The sequence below is a fragment of the Dictyostelium purpureum genome, assembly GCF_000190715.1.
Source record: "Dictyostelium purpureum unplaced genomic scaffold DICPUscaffold_366, whole genome shotgun sequence".
NCBI classification, from domain to species: domain Eukaryota; phylum Evosea; class Eumycetozoa; order Dictyosteliales; family Dictyosteliaceae; genus Dictyostelium; species Dictyostelium purpureum.
Genome location: NW_003519702.1, coordinates 13,828 through 33,199, shown reverse-complemented (window position 1 = coordinate 33,199; position 19,372 = coordinate 13,828). Strand labels below are relative to the sequence as shown.

Genomic DNA, 19,372 nt, shown 5'->3' with positions numbered 1-19,372 from the left:
TTTTTAATAATAATAAAAATAATAATATATTAATTATACAATTTTAAAATTAGATTATATAGACAAAAAATAAATTAAATTAAAATTGAAAATAAAATAAAAAAATAGATACAACAAACATCCTTATTAAATCATATTATAATTCTATTTTTTTTTTTGTTTTTTATTTTTTTTTTTCAATACTTTATTTTTATCCGTTATATAATTAATAATATTTTAAAATTAGTATAGACATACACAATATATAGTAATAGCAAACCAATATTTTATAGTATATAAATAAGAACTTGTTTTTTTTATATATTGTTGTTATTATTGTTATTGTTTTTTAAAATAATAAAATATAGAAAAAAAAAAATAATAATTTAAAAAGGAAAATATTTTTTTATTTTTTTTATTTTTTTTTTTGTATATACAAAATAAAGTTTTATTTTATTTTAATTAATAAATCTTAATAATTATATATATAGTTAAAAAGAAAGATAATAACCATCAATTATTGTTTTATTTATTTATTTATAATCTAACAATAATATTTTAAATAAAATAGTATATAATAATAGTAATTAATAATAATAATAATAATAATAAATTAATATTATTTTTTTTTTTTTTATTTTATAAAAAATAATAATAAAAAAAGATAAAAATAAAATACATCACAAAACAGCATAAATAGACCAATAATAGATAGTTTATATAAATGGAGCCACTTAGAAAAAGAGTCAAGGTATATCAATTAGATAGCAACGGAAAATGGGATGATAAAGGTACAGGACATGTATCATGTATATATTTAGATAATATTTGTGCATTGGGATTATTGGTGAAATCAGAAAATGACAATTCTATCATCCTACAAACCAAACTATCAGCTGAAGATATTTATCAAAAACAACAGGATTCACTTATAGTGTGGACAGAACCAGAAAGTCAGTTAGATCTAGCATTATCTTTTCAAGATTCGGTCGGTTGTCAAGAAATTTGGGAACATATTTTACAATATCAAAAACAAAGAGCAAGTTGTGATGGTGTAGATGTAGATTTACCTCAAATATCAGCTAATAATTTACAAATAATTGTTGATTTTTTAGATGCTCATTTACCAATAATGGATAAAGATAGGGTTGTAAATTTAATCATTAAAGAGGTAAGTAGAAAATTAAACACCAACAATTTAATCATATAATAAATTAGTCCTTATGGTTTTATTGTGGAAAATTTCTTTTTTTTTCACAATACAATCCCAAAAAAGATTTTCAAAAAAAATTTAAAAAATTTAAAAAAAAAAAATCAAAATCAAAATCAAAAAAAATAAAAAATTGTTTTATTAATATTTTTATTTTTATATTAGGAATATATTAAAAACTTATTAGAATTATTCGATGAACTAGAAAAAAAAGATGACAAGCCCCAACTATGTCATATGTTTAACATATTTAAAAATTTAAGTAAGTAAATAATTATTATAGGATTTTTGTGTTTTTTTTTATTATGATATCATTCTTAAAAAAAAAAAAAACAGTTTTTTTATATTACCCCCATTTTTAACACTTAATATTAATATTTTTTTTTATTTTTTTATTTTTTTTAAGTTTTATTTAATGATTCATCGATTTTAGAAATACTTTTTATCAGAAGAATATTTATTAAGAGTAATGGGTGCTTTAGAATGTAAGATTTCATTTATTAAAAAACTTAATGTCAAAATTTAATAATTTACTAATATTTTTTTAAATAAAGATGACCCTGAAATTTCAGATAATAATAGAATTAAACATAGAGAGTTTTTAAATCATAGTGTTGTATTCAAACAAGTTGTTAAATTTCCATCAAAGAGTTTAGTTAATATTATTCACCAAACCTTTAGAATTCAATACTTAAAGATGTTGTATTACCAAGAGTTTTAGATGATGTTACATTTTCCTCATTAAATTCATTAATATATTTTAATAATATCGAAATAGTTCAACAAATTCAAGGGGATACAGAATTTTTAGAAAAAATGTAAATATGCATACCTAACAATAATATATTATTAGACAGATAATTATTAACAATTGTTTTTTTTTTTAAAAGATTTCTCCAAATTCAAAAAAGTGAAAAAAATTCAGAAGAAAGAAAAGATTTAATTTTATTCCTCCAAGATTTATGTAATTTAGCTAAAGGTCTTCAAATTCAAAGTAAAACAACATTTTTCACAGTTTTAGCATCATATGGTTTATTTAAAACACTATCATCAACATTGGACGATGAAATTGTACAAACTAGAATCTCGAGTACAGAAATTATTTTATCAACTTTACTTCACGATCCAGAGATTTTAAGATCTCACTTGACTTCATCCGCCAATGGTGGCAATAATAGCAAATTCCTCACTCAATTAATTAACTTATTTATAAAAGATCAAGATATTGGTGTCAAAAATCAGATTGTTGAAATTATTAAAACCCTTTTAGAAGCTGACTCTTACGACGTAAATATTTATTTATTTATTTATTTTAATAATCTTTCTTTTTTAATATTTTATACCAATACTTTTTATTTTTATATTATCACAGTCAAGTGAGTTTTTTAGACTATTTTACGAAAAAGGCATCAATTTATTAGTATCACCTTTGAATGAAACATATAAAGGTGAGCCAACAATCCCGGGTGACCCAAGTAGCAATTTAGATTCTTTTGTTCTTTATAATATTATAGAGTTAATAGTTTATTGTATCAAACATCATTTTTTTAGAATCAAGCATTTTATTGTTGAAGAAGATATTGCCAAAAAGATATTAAAGTTTTCAAATAGCAACGAAAGATATTTAATTTTGGGCTCTATTAGATTTTTTAGAAGTATGGTAAATATGAAGGATGATCTCTATAATCAACACATTATTCAAGAAAATCTCTTTGAACCAATTATCGAAATCTTCAAAGCGAATATTTCAAAATACAACCTTCTCAACTCTGCTATTATTGAATTGTTCCAATTTATTTATAAGGAAAATATTAGGGATCTCATTATTTACTTGGTCGAAAAATATAAAGATGTATTCCAAACTGTAACATATACCGATGTCTTAAAACAACTAATATTAAAATATGAACAAATTAAAGATTCATTTGGAAGCCCAGAAATATCTTGTACAACTAGTAATAATAACAATAACAATAACAATAACAATAATAATAATAATAATAATAATAGAGTTTTAAATAATAGTACCGGTGGAATTTTAAAGAATTTAAATAGATATCAAAAAAGTCAAAGAGAAATCGATGAAGAAGAGGAAGAGGCTTATTTCAACGACGATGATGATGACGAGGATGAAAACGATAGTATTACTGCCAAGGTTGTAGAAAAAGATGAAATTGTAAATGAAGAAAAAGAAAAAATATTAATATTAAACAGTGAAGAGGAAAAAGAAAAACTGCAAGAAGAGGAAGAAGAGGAGGAAGAAGAGAAGGTACAAATAAAAAAAGAAGAAAAAGCAAAAATAAAGGAAAAAGAAAAGGAGGAAAAAGAAGAAAAAGTTGAAAACGAAAATTGTAAAAATAAAATAATATATAACGAAAATTTAGAAAGCGAAAAAATTGTAGATAATGGTAACAATAATAATAATAGCAATAACAATGATAATGAAAATGATAAAATGGAACCAGATGAAACTGTTGCCAGCTATAGTAATTTAGGAAGTAGTAACAATAAAAATAATAAAAACTCAGATGGAGAAATTGAACAAAAGAAAATACCAAAAAGAAAGTTGGAAAATACAAATGGTTTTGATGAAAATAATGAAAATAATGGCGAATCTTCAATCAAATTATCAAATCATAGTACCGGAAATATTAATAATAATAATACAAATGAAGATAGTGACTCTGTTTCAAGTGCATCAGAAGAGGATGAGGAAGATCAACCATCTTTAGAAAATGGTAAACACAAGAAATTTAAGAGAAGTAAAAAGGACAGCAAAAAGGATAGTAGCAACAATAACAAGCCCACTCCAAGTGAGTTACATGTTTAATAGGTTTTTTAAATAAAAATCAAAAAAATATAAAATCAAAAAATAAAAAATTAAAAAAAAAAATAACCATCAACTATATATATATCACAATAACCAAAAATCTATACATAATCATTTAAACAAACAAAAAAAAAAAACAATTCGAAGTTATATTAACCAAAAGTTAAATAAATAAAATAAAATAATCACCTCTCCTGAATTTTAATTGGTTTTCAATTAAAAAGTAGAGTTTAAAAAATTTTTATTCCTTTTTTTACATATTACCCTTAATCATAAAAAATTAATTTTATTTTAAAGTTTATAAATGTTTACCGCAACCAGAGCAAAATTTAGAGTCATGACATACAACTTTATGACCGCAATGTGAACAAAAATTTTTGTGATGATGACCGTGATGTTTATCTAATGAATGAGAATGAGATGAGGATGAGTGTGAGTGTGAGTGTGAATGACTTTCTTTAGGTTTGCTTCCACTTCCGCCTGATCCACGAACTTCATTTCTAAAATCATCTACCCAACGCTAATTATAAATATAATAATATTAATAAATATATCTTTCTTGTTATTTTATTTATTTATTATAAAATAATATAAATTATATATTTACATCTAAAAAATCTTTTTTCTTTTCTTTTTTATGCTCTTTGTGTTCTTTGTGTTCCTTATGTTCTTTGTGTTCTTTATGCTTATCTATTTTATGGTTATGTTTGCAACCAGGACCATGCAAACATGAAGATGTATTGGTTGTATAGGTTTTATGAGATGATGATGGGGGTGGAGGAGGTGCAGCAAATTGTTGAGGTGGTAAAGGTTGAGGATGATATGTTTGTGATGGTGGTGGTGGTGCATAATAGCCTCCATGAGCTGGTGGTGGTGCATAACCTCCATGAGCTGGTGGTGGTGCGTAGCTTCCATGAGCTGGTGGTGGATAATAACCTGCATGTGATGGTGGTGGTGCTGATGGTGGTGGTGATGAGTATGATGATGAATATGATGTTGTTGTTGTTTTATATGATGATGGGGATTTATAAGCTGGTGCAGTACTTGTAGTTGTTGGTGTTGATGAACCTGTTGGCCCAACTTGAGTTCCAGGTCTTCTATATGTCGACATTTTATAATTTATAATTTATAAATAATATTGTTTTATATATTAAAATTTAATGTATATATTTTTTTCTTTATGTGGTTAAATAAATAAAAAAAAAAAACACTAATAAATCAATTGATGAGATAACTTGGGTTAAAAACAACAAGAAAAAAAAAAACTAAAATAAATTTAAAAAATAAAATAAAATAATAAAATAAAAAAAAAAAAAAAAGGTATTAATTTCTAAATTCAAATAAAAATTTTGTTTAAATATCAGGGCAGTGTCATATAATGTCAGTTTTTTTTTTTTTAAAAAATTTTAAATTATTTTTATAAAAAAAAATGGTTATAATAAAAAAAAGATAACCCACACCGATTTTTACAACAATGTAATAATATTTCAATTATAATAATGGAAATATTTTAATAATATAAATTTTATTATTTTTTTTATTTTTATTTTTTTTTTATTTTTTTTTTTTAGTAATTTTGCTTATGATCTGTAAATATTAAAAATTTTTTTTGTTAATATACGATTATAATTTTATATAGAAATCTAGTTTTAATTATATATTACCTTTTTCTTGGTCCTAATGGAATGTCATAGGGATATTCTAAAGTTGGTTTTGGTTTTCTCCCTTTTGGAACTGGACCCTTCGTTTAAACATAATAAAAAAAATTAGAAATTGAAAAAAAAAAAAAAAAAAAAAAGAAATTATACTCACACGAGTTGGATATGGTGGGAGTGGGGGTGAGATATTTTGATTATGTTCAATCAAAGCAACATTTGTATTGGCTAGTGGACTTGCATCCAAAAGGAAGTTGGGTTCAACATTATCAACTATATTATCAGATGCAATATTTTGTTTGTTTTGTTTGTTCTGTTGGTCCAATTTTTGTTCTTGATTTTGTGCTGTTAAATTTGATACTACTTCGTCAAGGTTTTCTTTGTCACTTTTCATTTGGTTATATTTTAAATTTAAATTTTCTATTTGGTTTGCAAAATCCTAAAAATTTTAATAAAAAATTTAGTAATTTAATTTTTAACTTTAGAAGAAATTTAAATTAATTTTACCTTTTCATTTTTAATTTTTTGTTCAATATCTATTAATAAACTTTTGTGTTTACCTTCATAGGTTTCTAGTTCTAATAATAATGTTGAGTTTCTTTGATTTGATTCTGCTAAATCTGATGAAATTTGTTGATTGCTCTTCTCTAATAATTCTTTTTCATTCAATAGATTATTGTATCTTTCGTTTTTGTCCATTCTTTCACTTTCAAGCTCTTTGTATTTAATTGAAATATTTTGTAAATTAAAATTATCTTGAGTAATTTTTTTAATTTCATTTTCTGTTGATTGAACCTTTTTATTTAATTCTAAAATAGATTGTTCTTTTGCTTGTACTTCATTTTTTATTTGTTCCTTTTCTTTTTTTAATTTTTCATAACTGAAAAAAATTTATTTTAATATTAACTTATCATTTTAAACAAAACTTATTATTATACTTACTCTAAATTTAAATTATGAAGTTTTTCGATTTGTAATAATAATTGTTGATTTTTTTTTTCTAATGATGCTTTGTTATTTAAAAGCTCCTTGTTAAGTTGTTCCTTTTCTTCAATACTATCCCTTAGAAATCTAGATTCGTTTTCTTTTTCGATTAAATCATTCTTTTTTCCTTCAAGTTCTTTTGTAATTGCTGCAAACTTTTTCTTTGATTTATCTTTATATGACTCGTATTCTTGTACTTTCTTGCTGTTCTCTATTTCAACATTTGTTTGTTTATTTAGTAGAAATTTAAATTCACTTTCGATTTTGCTATAATCTAATTTATTACGAACTATAGTATAAAAAAAAAAAAAAGAAAATTAATATAATTAAAAAAAAAAAAAAATAAAAAAAAAAAAATAAAAAAAAAAAATACTCACGAATTGTATTATTTAATATTTCTACTTCGTTTTCAAAACTCTTTTTATGATCCTTTAATTCTTTTTGGAGCTTTAAAAATGATTCATCTTCTAATAAATTTTAATAAAAGAGATATTAATATTTTTTTTTTTTTTTTTTTTTTTAATTATAAAGGTTTATATTTACTTTGGGAATTTAATGATTTTAACTCTTTATTTTCTAAATCTAACTTTTCAATATTTTTCAATAGTTCATCTCTATGTTCATTTAAGTCCATGGATCTCTTTTCAGCTTTCGATATTGCCTCTTCAAATGAAATTAATTTTGATTGTAGTTCTTTAATTGTTCTTTGATTTTCTTCTGATAAAATGCAGGTAGAATGAAATTGAAATTGAATTTTTTGAAATGATGACTCTAACTCATTAAATTTTAATTGAAGTGTATGCTTTTGGTTTGATAGTTGTCTAAATGATTCTATTGACTTTGCTAATTTATTATTGGTTATCTTTAAATCTTGATTAAGTGTATTTATAATTGCTTGATTGTTGAAATGTCTTTCTTCAATTTCACTAATTGATTTTAAAATATTGTAAAATAGAGATTGGGTAAAGTCAACATTTATATTATTATTATTATCTACTTTTTTATTATTATTATTTAAATCATTAATATTTATATTTTTCATATTGTTTTTATTATTATTACTGCGACTAGTTTCATTATTAACATTTAAACCACTATTGAAAAACATATTGTCATCATCTTGAAAAATTTGATGATTATTAAAAGATTTACTATTGAGATGGCTATTCAAGTTATAGCTGCTATTGTAAAAAGCATTATTAATTGATGAAATATTAGTTTCTATTTGGTCCTCGTTATTATAGCTATTTTGATCGCAGTAACTGTTTTCATTATTACTATCATTATTGTTATTAATTTGAGGTGGGAATGGGCCTGTATCAATTGATTTGTTAAAAAATTGGTCATCGGTTAGACTATTATCTTCATTTTCCAATATAAAATCTGGTATATCTTCTTCTAAACTATTTTGAGCCAAAATTCTATCTGGAATTGGTGTATCTTTATGTATATATGGGTTATTATTGTTATTACCATTATTGCTATTATCTATATATTCGTTATTGAATGAAGCTTTATTTGTTTTATCTTTATTAGAATTTGGTGATAATAGAATGTTTTTGTTGCCAACATCATTATAATTATTTGATCTTTGAACTCTTTGAAAACCAAATGAACTATTGCTATTATTATAATTATTATTATTACTACTATTATTGGTATTCATATTATTATTATTACTATTGCTATTACCATTATTCAAATTATTATTATTGTTGGCATTATTATTTGAAAGTTTAAACTCTCCAAACTGTTTATTATGTTGGTTAAAAATCTTTGGATCACTATGAGAAGTTTTTAAAAAACTATTTTGGGTATTTGGTGATAAATTAAAATTAGGCTGTTGTTGGTATTGTCTTATTTGTTTTTGCTGTTGTTGTTGCTGTTGCTGTTGTTGTTGTTGCTGTTGCTGTTGATCCCTGGGCCTATTATTATAGCTATTACCACTATTACTACTGTTGCTGCTACTATTATTGTTATTATTAATATTACTATTATTTTTATTCATATTCATATTATTATTAACTCTATTAAATAAATCCATTTTGTATGAATAAAAAAAAATAAAAAAAATTTCATTCTAAATATTTGAAAATAAATAAATTTTTTATTGTTAAATTGTGTTAACCCATTTTGATCATTTTAGGTATTTAAAAGTTATAAATATAGAAATAAATAAAGTTTTAATTTAAAAAAAACAAATAAAGAATTTTAAAAAAATTTTTTTTTTTTTAAATTTATTACTATAGTGTATATTTAAAGAAATCAAATGATTATTCCAATGAACAACAAGTGGTGGAATTAATTTCTTTAATGGTGAGAAGGTGATTACGCAATAAATAAAATTATTTGGATGATTTTTTATTTTTTTATTTTTTATTTTTTTTTATTTTTCCTTTTTTTTTTTTTTAATTTTTTTAATTTTTTTTTTTACAATTTTAATAATTTTTACATTCATTTAAATAAAAAAAACGAATAAATAATAAAACAACAAGATGTCAATCCAAGAAAACACCCAATCTGTTGAAGCCCCAGTTGTTGCTGCACCAAAAAAGAAAATGTGTTGTGCTTGTCCAGAAACCAAAAAAACAAGAGATGAATGTATTGTTAATAATGGTGAAGATAAATGTGCTCAATTCATCGAAGCCCACAAAGCCTGTTTAAGAAGTGAAGGTTTTGATGTTTAAACTATATAGTAATATAGTAATAATAATATAATAATAATTAGCATAAATATATACAAATAATATAATCCTCCAACAAAAAAAAAAAATCCAAATTTTTTTTTATATTTTTACTTTCCTCTTCATTACCCAACCTATTAAATATAATTCTTTAACTCTCCTCTTCCTATATTTTAAATAATAATAATAATAATAATAATAATAATAATAATATTAAAAAAAAAAAAATTATACTGTATATAAAATATGTCAAACGAACGAAATATAATAAAAAGATAAAATTATTAATAAATTAAATTAATAATAATTTAAATTATAATAATTAAATTTAACAAAAATTATAATTTTTTAAAGTTTATTGAAATTCACAGTCCTACAACCCCCCACTTAATTATTTAATTTTATTAATTTTATTATTTTTTTTATTTATTTTTTTATTTTTTTTTATTTTTTTATTTTTGTTCGAATGCTATTTAAATTAAAATATTTATTTATTTTATCATTTATTAAACAAGTAAACAATTAAAAAATGGACTCATTTAAAGTTACTTTTTATTTTCAAGGTGTGTATAGTAATAAAATAAAAAAAATAATATTTTCTAATTCAAAAATTATTTTTATAGGTGGGGTCATTGCAAGTTTTCACCAAAGTTTTGTTTCATTAGATGAAGCCAATATCTCTATTCACAAAATTTTTTCAAGTAAAGAATTGATTAGAATTAATGGAGGTAAGTTTTTATGGGAAAAAAGTTCTAAAAAAAAAAAGAAATAATTTTATTAATTAAATATATAATAGGTTGTTTAGATACATCCAAGGCAAATGGTTACTCGGTTTCACCAGCAGGTGTTATTACTACAGATTTAAAATTACAATGGGGCATGATGAATGTTTCGAATACAGAGTCATGTAGACCACAAGTTTAAAGATTAAATAAAAAATATTAAAACTATTTTTATAAATTTATATTTTTATTTTAAGAAAATTATATATATTAATATTAAAACATATTTTTAATATTTATTTCAAAATATGTATTAAAAAATAACCCCAAACAAAAAAAAGAATTTTATAATTAAAAAATAAAAATATTATTTTAATTTTTTTTTAAATTTTATTTTTTTTGTAATAAAAATGAAAAAAATAATAATATATAAAACCCCTTTTAGAATATTTAATTAAAATAAATAACAATAACTTTTTTTTTATTTTTTTTTCGTTTCGTTTATGTACATGTGAAGTTCCTTTTAGTAAATTTTGAATTAAACTCGCACCAACCACCATGGAAATATAAGAGCTAAAATTGAAAAACAACCTAGACTCTATTAGACAACCCCTAAGTGTGTAGTGGAAATTTAATTTCTTTTTATCTAATTATTTGAAGATCTTCTTTTTTTAATGAAGTGGAAGCCAATGTCATAATAGCAAAGGGCATGTTTGATGATACCATGTCTTAATTCATAGCCTTTATCAGTATCGTAAATTAGCTTTGCGGCTTCTCTCTTAAACTTCATCAATTGTTCTGTGTAGCCAAGATCTTGATCATAAATAATTTCTTTTGGATCATAATGATAATCTTCATCGGTATCATAAGTAATATGATCATATTCTTTTTGGAACTCTTGATTATTAATTTTATTTTTTTTACTATTATTGTTATTTTGATTATTATTTTTATTTTTAATTATTGAATTAATAAAAATGGAAACTACATCTTTACCAATTATTAAAAATAATCTAATTAGGTCTTCTATCTGAATACCTATCATAAGAATGGAAAATAAAAAAAAAACAATAATAACTCCATTTATTGAATAATAAATTATATAAAAAATAAACTTTATAATAGAGAACACTATATATGAGATGAGGGAAAAAAATAAAAAAGCTAAAAAATAGGTAATAATTTTTGAAATTAATCCCACTATTTTTTGATTCATTTTTATTATTATAAATATATAATGTAGTTATTTTATTATTTAAAAAAAAAATTTATTATTATTAAAATTTTATAAATGATTATTAAAAAAAAAAAATATTAATAAAAATGAAAAAAAATAAATTATAAATTTAAAAAACAAAAAAAAATATAAAAAATAACTATGTGTTGTGTCAGTGGGGGAAAAAAAAATTTAAAAAAAATAAAAAATAAAAAATTAAAAAAAATTAAAAATTAAAAATTAAAAAACTAATAGGGGTGAACTTATAAAAAAAAAGTGTCATTGATCAAATATTATAGTTTCCTTTTATAGGTTTTAAAAAAAAATTAATTTTAAATAAAAAAAAGGATTTTTATTTAATATATTAATATAAAAAAATAAATAAATAAAAAATAGTTTTTTTTTTAAATTTCCAAATTTAGCTGTAATACTTTAATTATTGAGTGTAAAACCATTTCGTATTGTTTTAAATATACAATAACAGATTTGATTGATTTTTAATTTTTAATTTTCTGAGTCTCTATCAGTATAGCGGCTTTGAGAATTGCTTCAACGATATTTTTCTTAATTAAATATTAGCCTCCATCTCTTCTGAATTTACTTTGATTGTACATCAAATGTAAGCATATAATTTTCTCCTGGTGATATTTTTTCGGCATCTAAATCTTTTTATTTTTTTATATTTTTATTTTTTCAATGATTAATTAATTTTATAATCATTGAAGAAATTTTATGCTAAAACCGTTAATTGCTAATTCACATTTAAAAATTATCTGTGGTTCATATACTGCCTATATAATTATAATATTACTTTGTTCATAATAAGCTGAATCTTTACAGTGACCAATAAAAAATGACCAATCACTAATATATTAAAAAAAAAATAATAATGGTAATGTAATTTAATATCATAACTTTAATAGTAGTGAGGAATCTTTCCATATAATTTAAATATTTTTGTTAAATAAATTTTTTTATTATAACATTATTTAAAATACTGTTTAAATTTTTTAAAAATTTTTTAATTATTAAAAAATTTTTTTTTTTTTTTTTTTTATTATTTTATTCACATACAAATAATCATATAATCATATACTTTTATTTTTTTATTATAATATTTCCCAAATTTTATAATTTTTAATAATTGCAATAATAATTTTTTATAAAATAATTTACAACCCCACATTAAATCACATTTCACATAGCTTTATTAATTACCATTTAAAAATGAATAATTTAATAATTGTTTTTTTATTTGCTATTATTAGTTTTTCATTAGTATTTTTAATAAATAAATGTTTTGCTTACAATAACAATAACAATAATAATAGCAATAACAATAATAATAGCAATAGCAATAGCAATAGCAATAGCAATAGCAATAGCAATAGCAATGGCAATAATAGTAACATTACCAACACAAATCATTATACCCCAATTATTAATGGCAGCTTCACCAACACACAACCTTCTACTCCAATCAAGATAAACAATATCACATGCACACAACATTCTGCCCCAATCAACAATAATAATAACAATAACAATAACAGTAATAGCATAAGTAATAGCAACTACACCGGTACACAACATTCAACCCTAATTAACATCAACCACACTCAAAATTCAGCCCCAATTGACAATAATTCAACTCCAAATGATTGCCACCAATACCCACAAAATCCAACATCAAGCCATCAATCACCACCACAACAATTTAACAGCCCAAGTGTTTCATCAATCAATACCCAACAATCTCAAGTTTATACAAATTCTTCTCAAAAACGTAATATCTCAAAAACACAAAGACATTCATCTGTTCCATCAACATTTGCATCAACTAGAAATCACACAATCAAGAAGAGATCATTAGAATATGATAATGAAATTATTAAGTGTGATAAAGTATTTGCCAAAAAACAAAAACTCGAAGATGAAGAGAGTTTAAGAAGAGAAAAGCAAATTGCCGAAATGGAAAGATTAAGAAAAGAAAAAGAAAGAGAAGAAAGGGTAAAATTCGAAAGACTCAAAGAAATTGAAAGAGTCCAAAAAGAATATAGAGAAAGGGAAGAATTAGAAAGAATCCAAATATTAGAAAGAGAAAGACAAATAAAAGAAGGTCTAGAAAGAAAAAAATTAGAAATAATTCAAAGAGAAAGAGAATATATGGAAAAACAAGAAAGAGATAGATTACAAAGGATCCAAAGAGATAGAGCAAGAGCAGAAAGAATTAGAGCAACCGAGCAAAGAGATAGAGAGAGACAAAGAGAAGATAGAGAAAGACAAGAAAGGGGAAAGAGCTCAAAGGGAAAACCAAGAAAGGGAAAGAGCTCAAAGGGAAAGAGAAGAAAATGAGAGGGAAGAAAGAGAAAGATTAGAAAGAGATAATTTGGAAGGTGAACGTTTAGAAAGCAATGAAAAATGTACCATTTGTCTCAATTTTATAAATATTAATGAAATGGCTACAATTGATTGCCTCCATAAATTTTGCTATGTTTGTATTCAACAATGGTCTAATCGTATCAAAACCTGCCCAAACTGTAGAGAAGAGTTTCATGACATCATAGTAAGTAATTTACACATTCATATTTATACTTAATAAAAATATATATTAATTAATTTCATTAAATATTTATTCAGAGAGTAACTAATGCTGCAAACTTATAAGGCAACGAATTAGGCATCACATTAGTTCAACAAAACAGAAACAATTCTAGATGTTCAAAGTCAATTTTATAACAAAAAAAAACTCTTAAGGTAACTATAATTAAAATATTTAAATAATTATTTTTATATTTGAATATAAAAGAAACTAATATTTAATTTTAATTCTTAATTAGGTAAAATCTAATTTTTCATTGTTTCCTCTACATTATATTTCTTTCTTTTTCCGTATCAACACATTAAAGTCTCAAAATAAACATTGGTTCTTGTTCTTTCTTTCCGTATCAACACATTTATGTCACAAATCAAACTTTGGGTTCACATTTATTCTTTCTTTTCCGGTATCAAAAGTTATAAGTCACAAATTAATTCATTCTCTTTCGGTACATCACATTTAAGTTACAAATCAAACGTTGGGTTCTTGTTTATTCTCTCTTTTTCAGTATCAACAATTTTAGGTCATACATTGGGGTTCTTTCTTTCTTTCTTTTTTGGTACAACACTTTTAAGTCACACATCAAATATTGGGGTTTTTATTCTTTTTTATTCAGAGGTAATCAAAAATTTTCATTGAGAAAACCTTTATATAAATAAATACACATATAAACAAAATAGATATAATTATACATTTTACTTTTTAAATCTGGAACTAATAGTCCAATAAAATCAATATCTAAAAATAAAATAAAATAAAAAAAAAAAAAATTCAAAAAATTCAAAATTTATTTTTTTATTTTCTTTTAATTTTTTAATTTTTTTCTTAAAATAAACATTATTTTATCATAATGTTTAATTTCCTTTTATGTTTATCTTGTTATTTTTAAATAGTTGGATATTGGATGTGATTAAATTTTATTTAGATTTAATTCTTGAGCACAATCATGTTATTATTTTGAAGTGTACAACTTCACCAGAATCAAATCATAAAATTTATATAGATAATTCATTGAAGAGACAAGGAGTCTGATTAAAAAGAAAGGGGAGAAAAAGAAATATTGGTGATTATAAAATAATATAAAAGGGAAAAAAATAATTTTATTTAATTATTTGATAATTTATTTTTTAAATGATTTATTTTATTCTGTATTTGCCATTCAATGAAACCACGAAGCTCTTTAATTGCACATGACAATGAAACTACGAAGCTCTTTAATTGTATATACCATTGAAATTACGAATCTCTTTACTTGGCCTAAAGTCTAAAACCATTCTAAACCACTAGGACGAAACCCCAAAAAGGAATCAACAATCTAATTAGAACTACCTTTTTTAAACAACTAATATTTAATCTGCTATAATATTTTTTCTAAGTTATGATTTTAAATAAAGGAAACAACAAAAAACAACAGCTATCTATAGATCTAGGGATTTGAAATGTTTATAATTACAAATGTCTGAATATAATGTTAAAAAAATCAATTAGTATATAGTTAAAATAAATAGTTTGAAAATAAAATTATTTACCTAATCCATAATAGTTTCCATATGGTACAATGAGCTGTAATGAAACTCTGCGAAATGGGATAATACAATACACTCTTAATTGTTGGGGTAATTTCAATGAAGAAACTAGTTTTGGATGGAACTGATGAAATTATAGTAATATTTGTTTTAAAAATTTCAGCAGCGGCGACTAATGTTAAATGATCACCCCATGTACCATTTTTAGACATATTGTTACAATATTCTTCCCAACTTGCTGCAGAGACAAAGTCAGAAAGAGTGGCTCCATTTGAAAGTTTAAATCCTTTATTGTTTCTGAGCCAAATAACAATAATATTTCTAATATATCTGCTATGGTTCAAGTCACCATAGATCTGATCAGATATTGCGTGCATTTGGCAGTTTCCGTCACCTGGGATATCTCTATTGATAATTAATCCATATAATTGTAAACGTTCCATTAAACGTATCTCTGCCATTTGTACTTGATTCATTTGACGAGGTTGAGTATTTGACAATCCTCTTGAATTGACCAATGGTGAATCGATATCCATTGGCTTTAAACCATCATCAATGATTTGTGCTGCACTATCTTTTTGTTGTTGTTGATGTTGTTGTCTTTGTTGTTGTTGAGATTGATCTGTTGTTATAATCATATCAGGAGCAGAATAACTTGGGGTTCTTTTATTACAAGATGGGTAATGGTTAGATTGAACCCTTGAAATTGGAAATGGTTGTGGTTGTGGTTGTTGATAGCTTTGTTGTTGTTGAAATTGTTGTTGCTGTTGTTGAAATTGTTGTTGTTGTTGGCAACCATCATAATTCTTGGTGTTTTTGTTGAAAATAAATTTACAAAAATAAAAAATAATAGTACCAACAATAAATAAAAAAACGCACATGAATAAATAATCATCCATTTTTGTTAACAAAAAATTAATAATTAATTAAAATAAATAAAATAAATAAAATAAATAAAATAAATAAAATAAATAAAATAAACAATATAAATAATATAAATAATATAAATATTTATATATAGGTATATTTATTATTTACAAAAAAAAATAAAAATAAAAAACTAATAAAATTGCAATGTGACAAAAAAATGAATAAAAGCTTTAATTTTAATAAATTAAAAAAAATTAAAAATTTTTAAAATTATAAAAAAAAAAAAATAAAAAATATTCAATTGTTAAATATAATATTTTTATTAAATAATTTTAATTTATATTTTATTTTTATTTTATTATTATATTATATTATATTATTTATTATCTTGAACCATGACCAATTGTTGGACTTGAATAAATATAGGTATGAGATTTTGAATCTTCTTTGAATGATTTTAATTTAGCTTGGTTTTTATCAGAGTATATTAATTCACCTTTATCATTTGTGGTGGTTGTAGTGGTTGTAGTGGTTGTTGTGACATCTTCCTCTTCGAAATTTTCTTTAATGGTTGGTGGATGAGATTCTTTGTTTAAGGTAGCTATTTTGGTGCTGTGTCTGGTTGCATCTGGGGTGCTTGTATTTGTTAAGTCTCTACTTAGTTTTCTTTGACTTAGAACATTAATATTTAATTTGGAATCGTCATATTCTGGAATTAGATCTGCATTGAAATTTGGATCGCCAGATTTAGAGGAGATAACACTATCAACTCTTTTATCCCTTTCATCCCAGTATTTACCATTAAAGTCCCAACGGTAACCATATTTACTGTCATCTCTTTTCTTAAAGTATACTGGTTGCCAAGTCTCACCACGAACTTCACGTTCTCTTCTCTTTGCTCTTTCTTTTTCTTCAATTCTATTCTTTTCCTTGTTTGCTAATTTGTTTTCTTCTTTTTCTAAATAGATTCTATCCATACGTAGTCTTGAGTCTGATTTTGGAAGAACCTCTTCATACTCTTTGGTTCTTTCATTTAGTGATTGGATCCATGATCCATGCTTCCACTTATTAATCTTTTCAGGTGGTTCGACTATAGCTTCCCATAATGTAATCTCAGATGAGCCTTTACGTTGTTGTTCAGAAACTTTTTTTGCTTTAACATATTTGTCCCATTTACCTGTTACATTAACAACGGTATTACCTTGAGCATCAAAAATACCACCACTTATTTTCTTTTGGGTACCTTCGAACCAACCGGATTTTTGGAAATTGATAATTGCTTTTTCTCCAGTGTTATGGTTTTCTACTGTAAGTTCACCATAATGTTCGATCCACATTTTACCAAAGATAATATTATGACAGATTGATGATGGCACTTTCCATGTATAATGCTCACCGGTTTTATTTAAATACAAATGGTTTTGACCACGACTGAAAACATCTAAACTATTTCCCCAGAATTTAGTAGTGATCCATGATTCTTGTTGGAGGTCAAATAGTTGAGAGGTAGTTTGAGCTATACCAATTGGTGGATGATGACTAACTTGTTCACAAAAAGATTTATATCTACCTTGTTTGTCAATATATTCATAAGTTTCACCTAGTAATGGATTAAATGGTTTTGCTATAAAAAATTAAAATAAAAATAAAATTTTTTTATTAATAAAAATAATAATCAATGTACTAACTTTAAAAGTATTATTATATTTACCTGTTCTAACATATGAACTAAAGACAGCAACATTAAAGGCAGTAATATACATTAATCTATCAATAGAGTCTGTGCACTCTGAAGCCTTTTCAATTAACTCTACAAATCTTAATGGTTCTATTTGACATTCTAAAACTGTTAAAGGTTCAAAGAAATAAACAGGAAGAGATACCAATGACATTGGATCTTTACCAACTAAACCACTAACTTTCTTCCATAATGATTTTTTATCTTCTGGAGCATTATCTGCATCACCTTCTGGACCAAAATTAATATTTTCTAATTCTTCTTCAGTAGTTTCAACATCTGGTTCATTTGGATTTGGTTCACCTCTTCTTTCATATGGTGGCGTTGATCCATCTCCATATGGACTATCAATATTTGAGTCACTGTCATTTAAACTTCTTTTAATTTTTGGTGATGACCTTCTAATATTCTTTGGACTATTTGGATCCTTTTCTTTTTTAACTAGTTTTCTAAAAAAATTTGACATGGTTTATTTATTATGATTATTATTATTATTACTATTTTTAAATATTATTTTGAATTTGTTTCTTTTTGTTTTTTTTTTAAAAAAAAAAAGGTAATGTTATAACTTTAATATTATATTTTTATTATATTTCTGTATTTTAAAAATAATAAATTAGTTTTTATTGAATTATAGTTTTTTATTTTCATTTTTTTTTTTTTTTTTTTTATGTTTTAATTAAATTTAAATTTTAATTAATTTAATAGAGGATTTATTTCATTGAAATGAAAATAAAAATTAAATAAAATAAAAAATTTTAATTTAAAAAATTTTATTTTAAAATAATTTTTTTATTTTTTACAAAAATAGTGTTTATGTGACAAAATTTCTAAAAAGTTTAATTTCAATGAAATGGATACAATGGTTTTATATAAAAATAGAGATAGATAAAAAAGATTTATTTTTTTATTTATGTAGAGTATATTAACTTACAAATTATTTAAACCCCAATATATATCTAACTTTTAAAATTGTGTTTATATATAAATATAAATTATTAATATTGTTATTAATTATATTAAAATTTATGTATATGTATATATTATTTCTATATATGATACTATTATTGATTTTTTAAAAAAAAAAAGTTTTTATTTTTTAAAGTACTTTGAATTGCAAAAAAAAATTTTTGAATAAGAAAATAAATTAAAAAAATAAAATAAAATTGTAAAGATCTCCACAAAAGATCAATTTAAAAAAAAATATAAAATGAATAAGGTCCAAATAAAATATAAAGAGATCTCATTGATTTAAATTTTACGATCTATTTTTAATTAATTTAAATTTAAATAATTTAATTTTATTTAATTTTGTTTAATAGATTATTTAATTTTAAAAAAAAAAAATTTTAATTTTCC

At 22.8% G+C, this 19,372-nt stretch overlaps 8 protein-coding genes across 8 annotated transcripts; 3 read left to right on the top strand and 5 right to left on the bottom strand.

Moving 5' to 3' along the window:
• Nucleotides 1-703: 703 nt before the first annotated feature.
• DICPUDRAFT_157501 (uncharacterized protein) lies at nt 704-4,019 on the top strand (the record flags this gene model as incomplete). Its single annotated transcript, XM_003292701.1, has 5 exons — nt 704-1,150; nt 1,355-1,451; nt 1,744-1,891; nt 2,080-2,476; nt 2,562-4,019. The coding sequence occupies 5 exons, from the start codon at nt 704-706 to the stop codon at nt 4,017-4,019; spliced, it is 2,547 nt and encodes an 848-aa protein (XP_003292749.1).
• Nucleotides 4,020-4,317: 298 nt separating this feature from the next.
• Nucleotides 4,318-5,130, bottom strand: DICPUDRAFT_83353 (uncharacterized protein; the record flags this gene model as incomplete). Its single annotated transcript, XM_003292697.1, has 2 exons — nt 4,318-4,539; nt 4,627-5,130. 2 exons carry the CDS (start codon nt 5,128-5,130, stop codon nt 4,318-4,320), a joined length of 726 nt encoding a protein of 241 aa, XP_003292745.1.
• Nucleotides 5,131-9,153: 4,023 nt separating this feature from the next.
• DICPUDRAFT_157498 (uncharacterized protein) lies at nt 9,154-9,345 on the top strand (the record flags this gene model as incomplete). Its single annotated transcript, XM_003292700.1, has 1 exon — nt 9,154-9,345. One exon carries the CDS (start codon nt 9,154-9,156, stop codon nt 9,343-9,345), a length of 192 nt encoding a protein of 63 aa, XP_003292748.1.
• Nucleotides 9,346-10,710: 1,365 nt separating this feature from the next.
• DICPUDRAFT_83351 (uncharacterized protein) lies at nt 10,711-11,109 on the bottom strand (the record flags this gene model as incomplete). The annotated part of the gene is made up of 1 exon (XM_003292696.1): nt 10,711-11,109. One exon carries the CDS (start codon nt 11,107-11,109, stop codon nt 10,711-10,713), a length of 399 nt encoding a protein of 132 aa, XP_003292744.1.
• Nucleotides 11,110-12,507: 1,398 nt separating this feature from the next.
• Nucleotides 12,508-13,635, top strand: DICPUDRAFT_83350 (uncharacterized protein; the record flags this gene model as incomplete). The annotated part of the gene is made up of 1 exon (XM_003292699.1): nt 12,508-13,635. The coding sequence occupies one exon, from the start codon at nt 12,508-12,510 to the stop codon at nt 13,633-13,635; it is 1,128 nt and encodes a 375-aa protein (XP_003292747.1).
• A 49-nt stretch (nt 13,636-13,684) lies between these two features.
• On the bottom strand, nt 13,685-13,837 carry DICPUDRAFT_157494 (uncharacterized protein; the record flags this gene model as incomplete). The annotated part of the gene is made up of 1 exon (XM_003292695.1): nt 13,685-13,837. One exon carries the CDS (start codon nt 13,835-13,837, stop codon nt 13,685-13,687), a length of 153 nt encoding a protein of 50 aa, XP_003292743.1.
• Nucleotides 13,838-14,983: 1,146 nt separating this feature from the next.
• On the bottom strand, nt 14,984-16,304 carry DICPUDRAFT_157493 (uncharacterized protein; the record flags this gene model as incomplete). Its single annotated transcript, XM_003292694.1, has 2 exons — nt 14,984-15,091; nt 15,480-16,304. 2 exons carry the CDS (start codon nt 16,302-16,304, stop codon nt 14,984-14,986), a joined length of 933 nt encoding a protein of 310 aa, XP_003292742.1.
• A 354-nt stretch (nt 16,305-16,658) lies between these two features.
• DICPUDRAFT_157492 (uncharacterized protein) lies at nt 16,659-18,479 on the bottom strand (the record flags this gene model as incomplete). Its single annotated transcript, XM_003292693.1, has 2 exons — nt 16,659-17,899; nt 17,987-18,479. 2 exons carry the CDS (start codon nt 18,477-18,479, stop codon nt 16,659-16,661), a joined length of 1,734 nt encoding a protein of 577 aa, XP_003292741.1.
• Between the last annotated feature and the right edge of the window lie 893 nt (nt 18,480-19,372).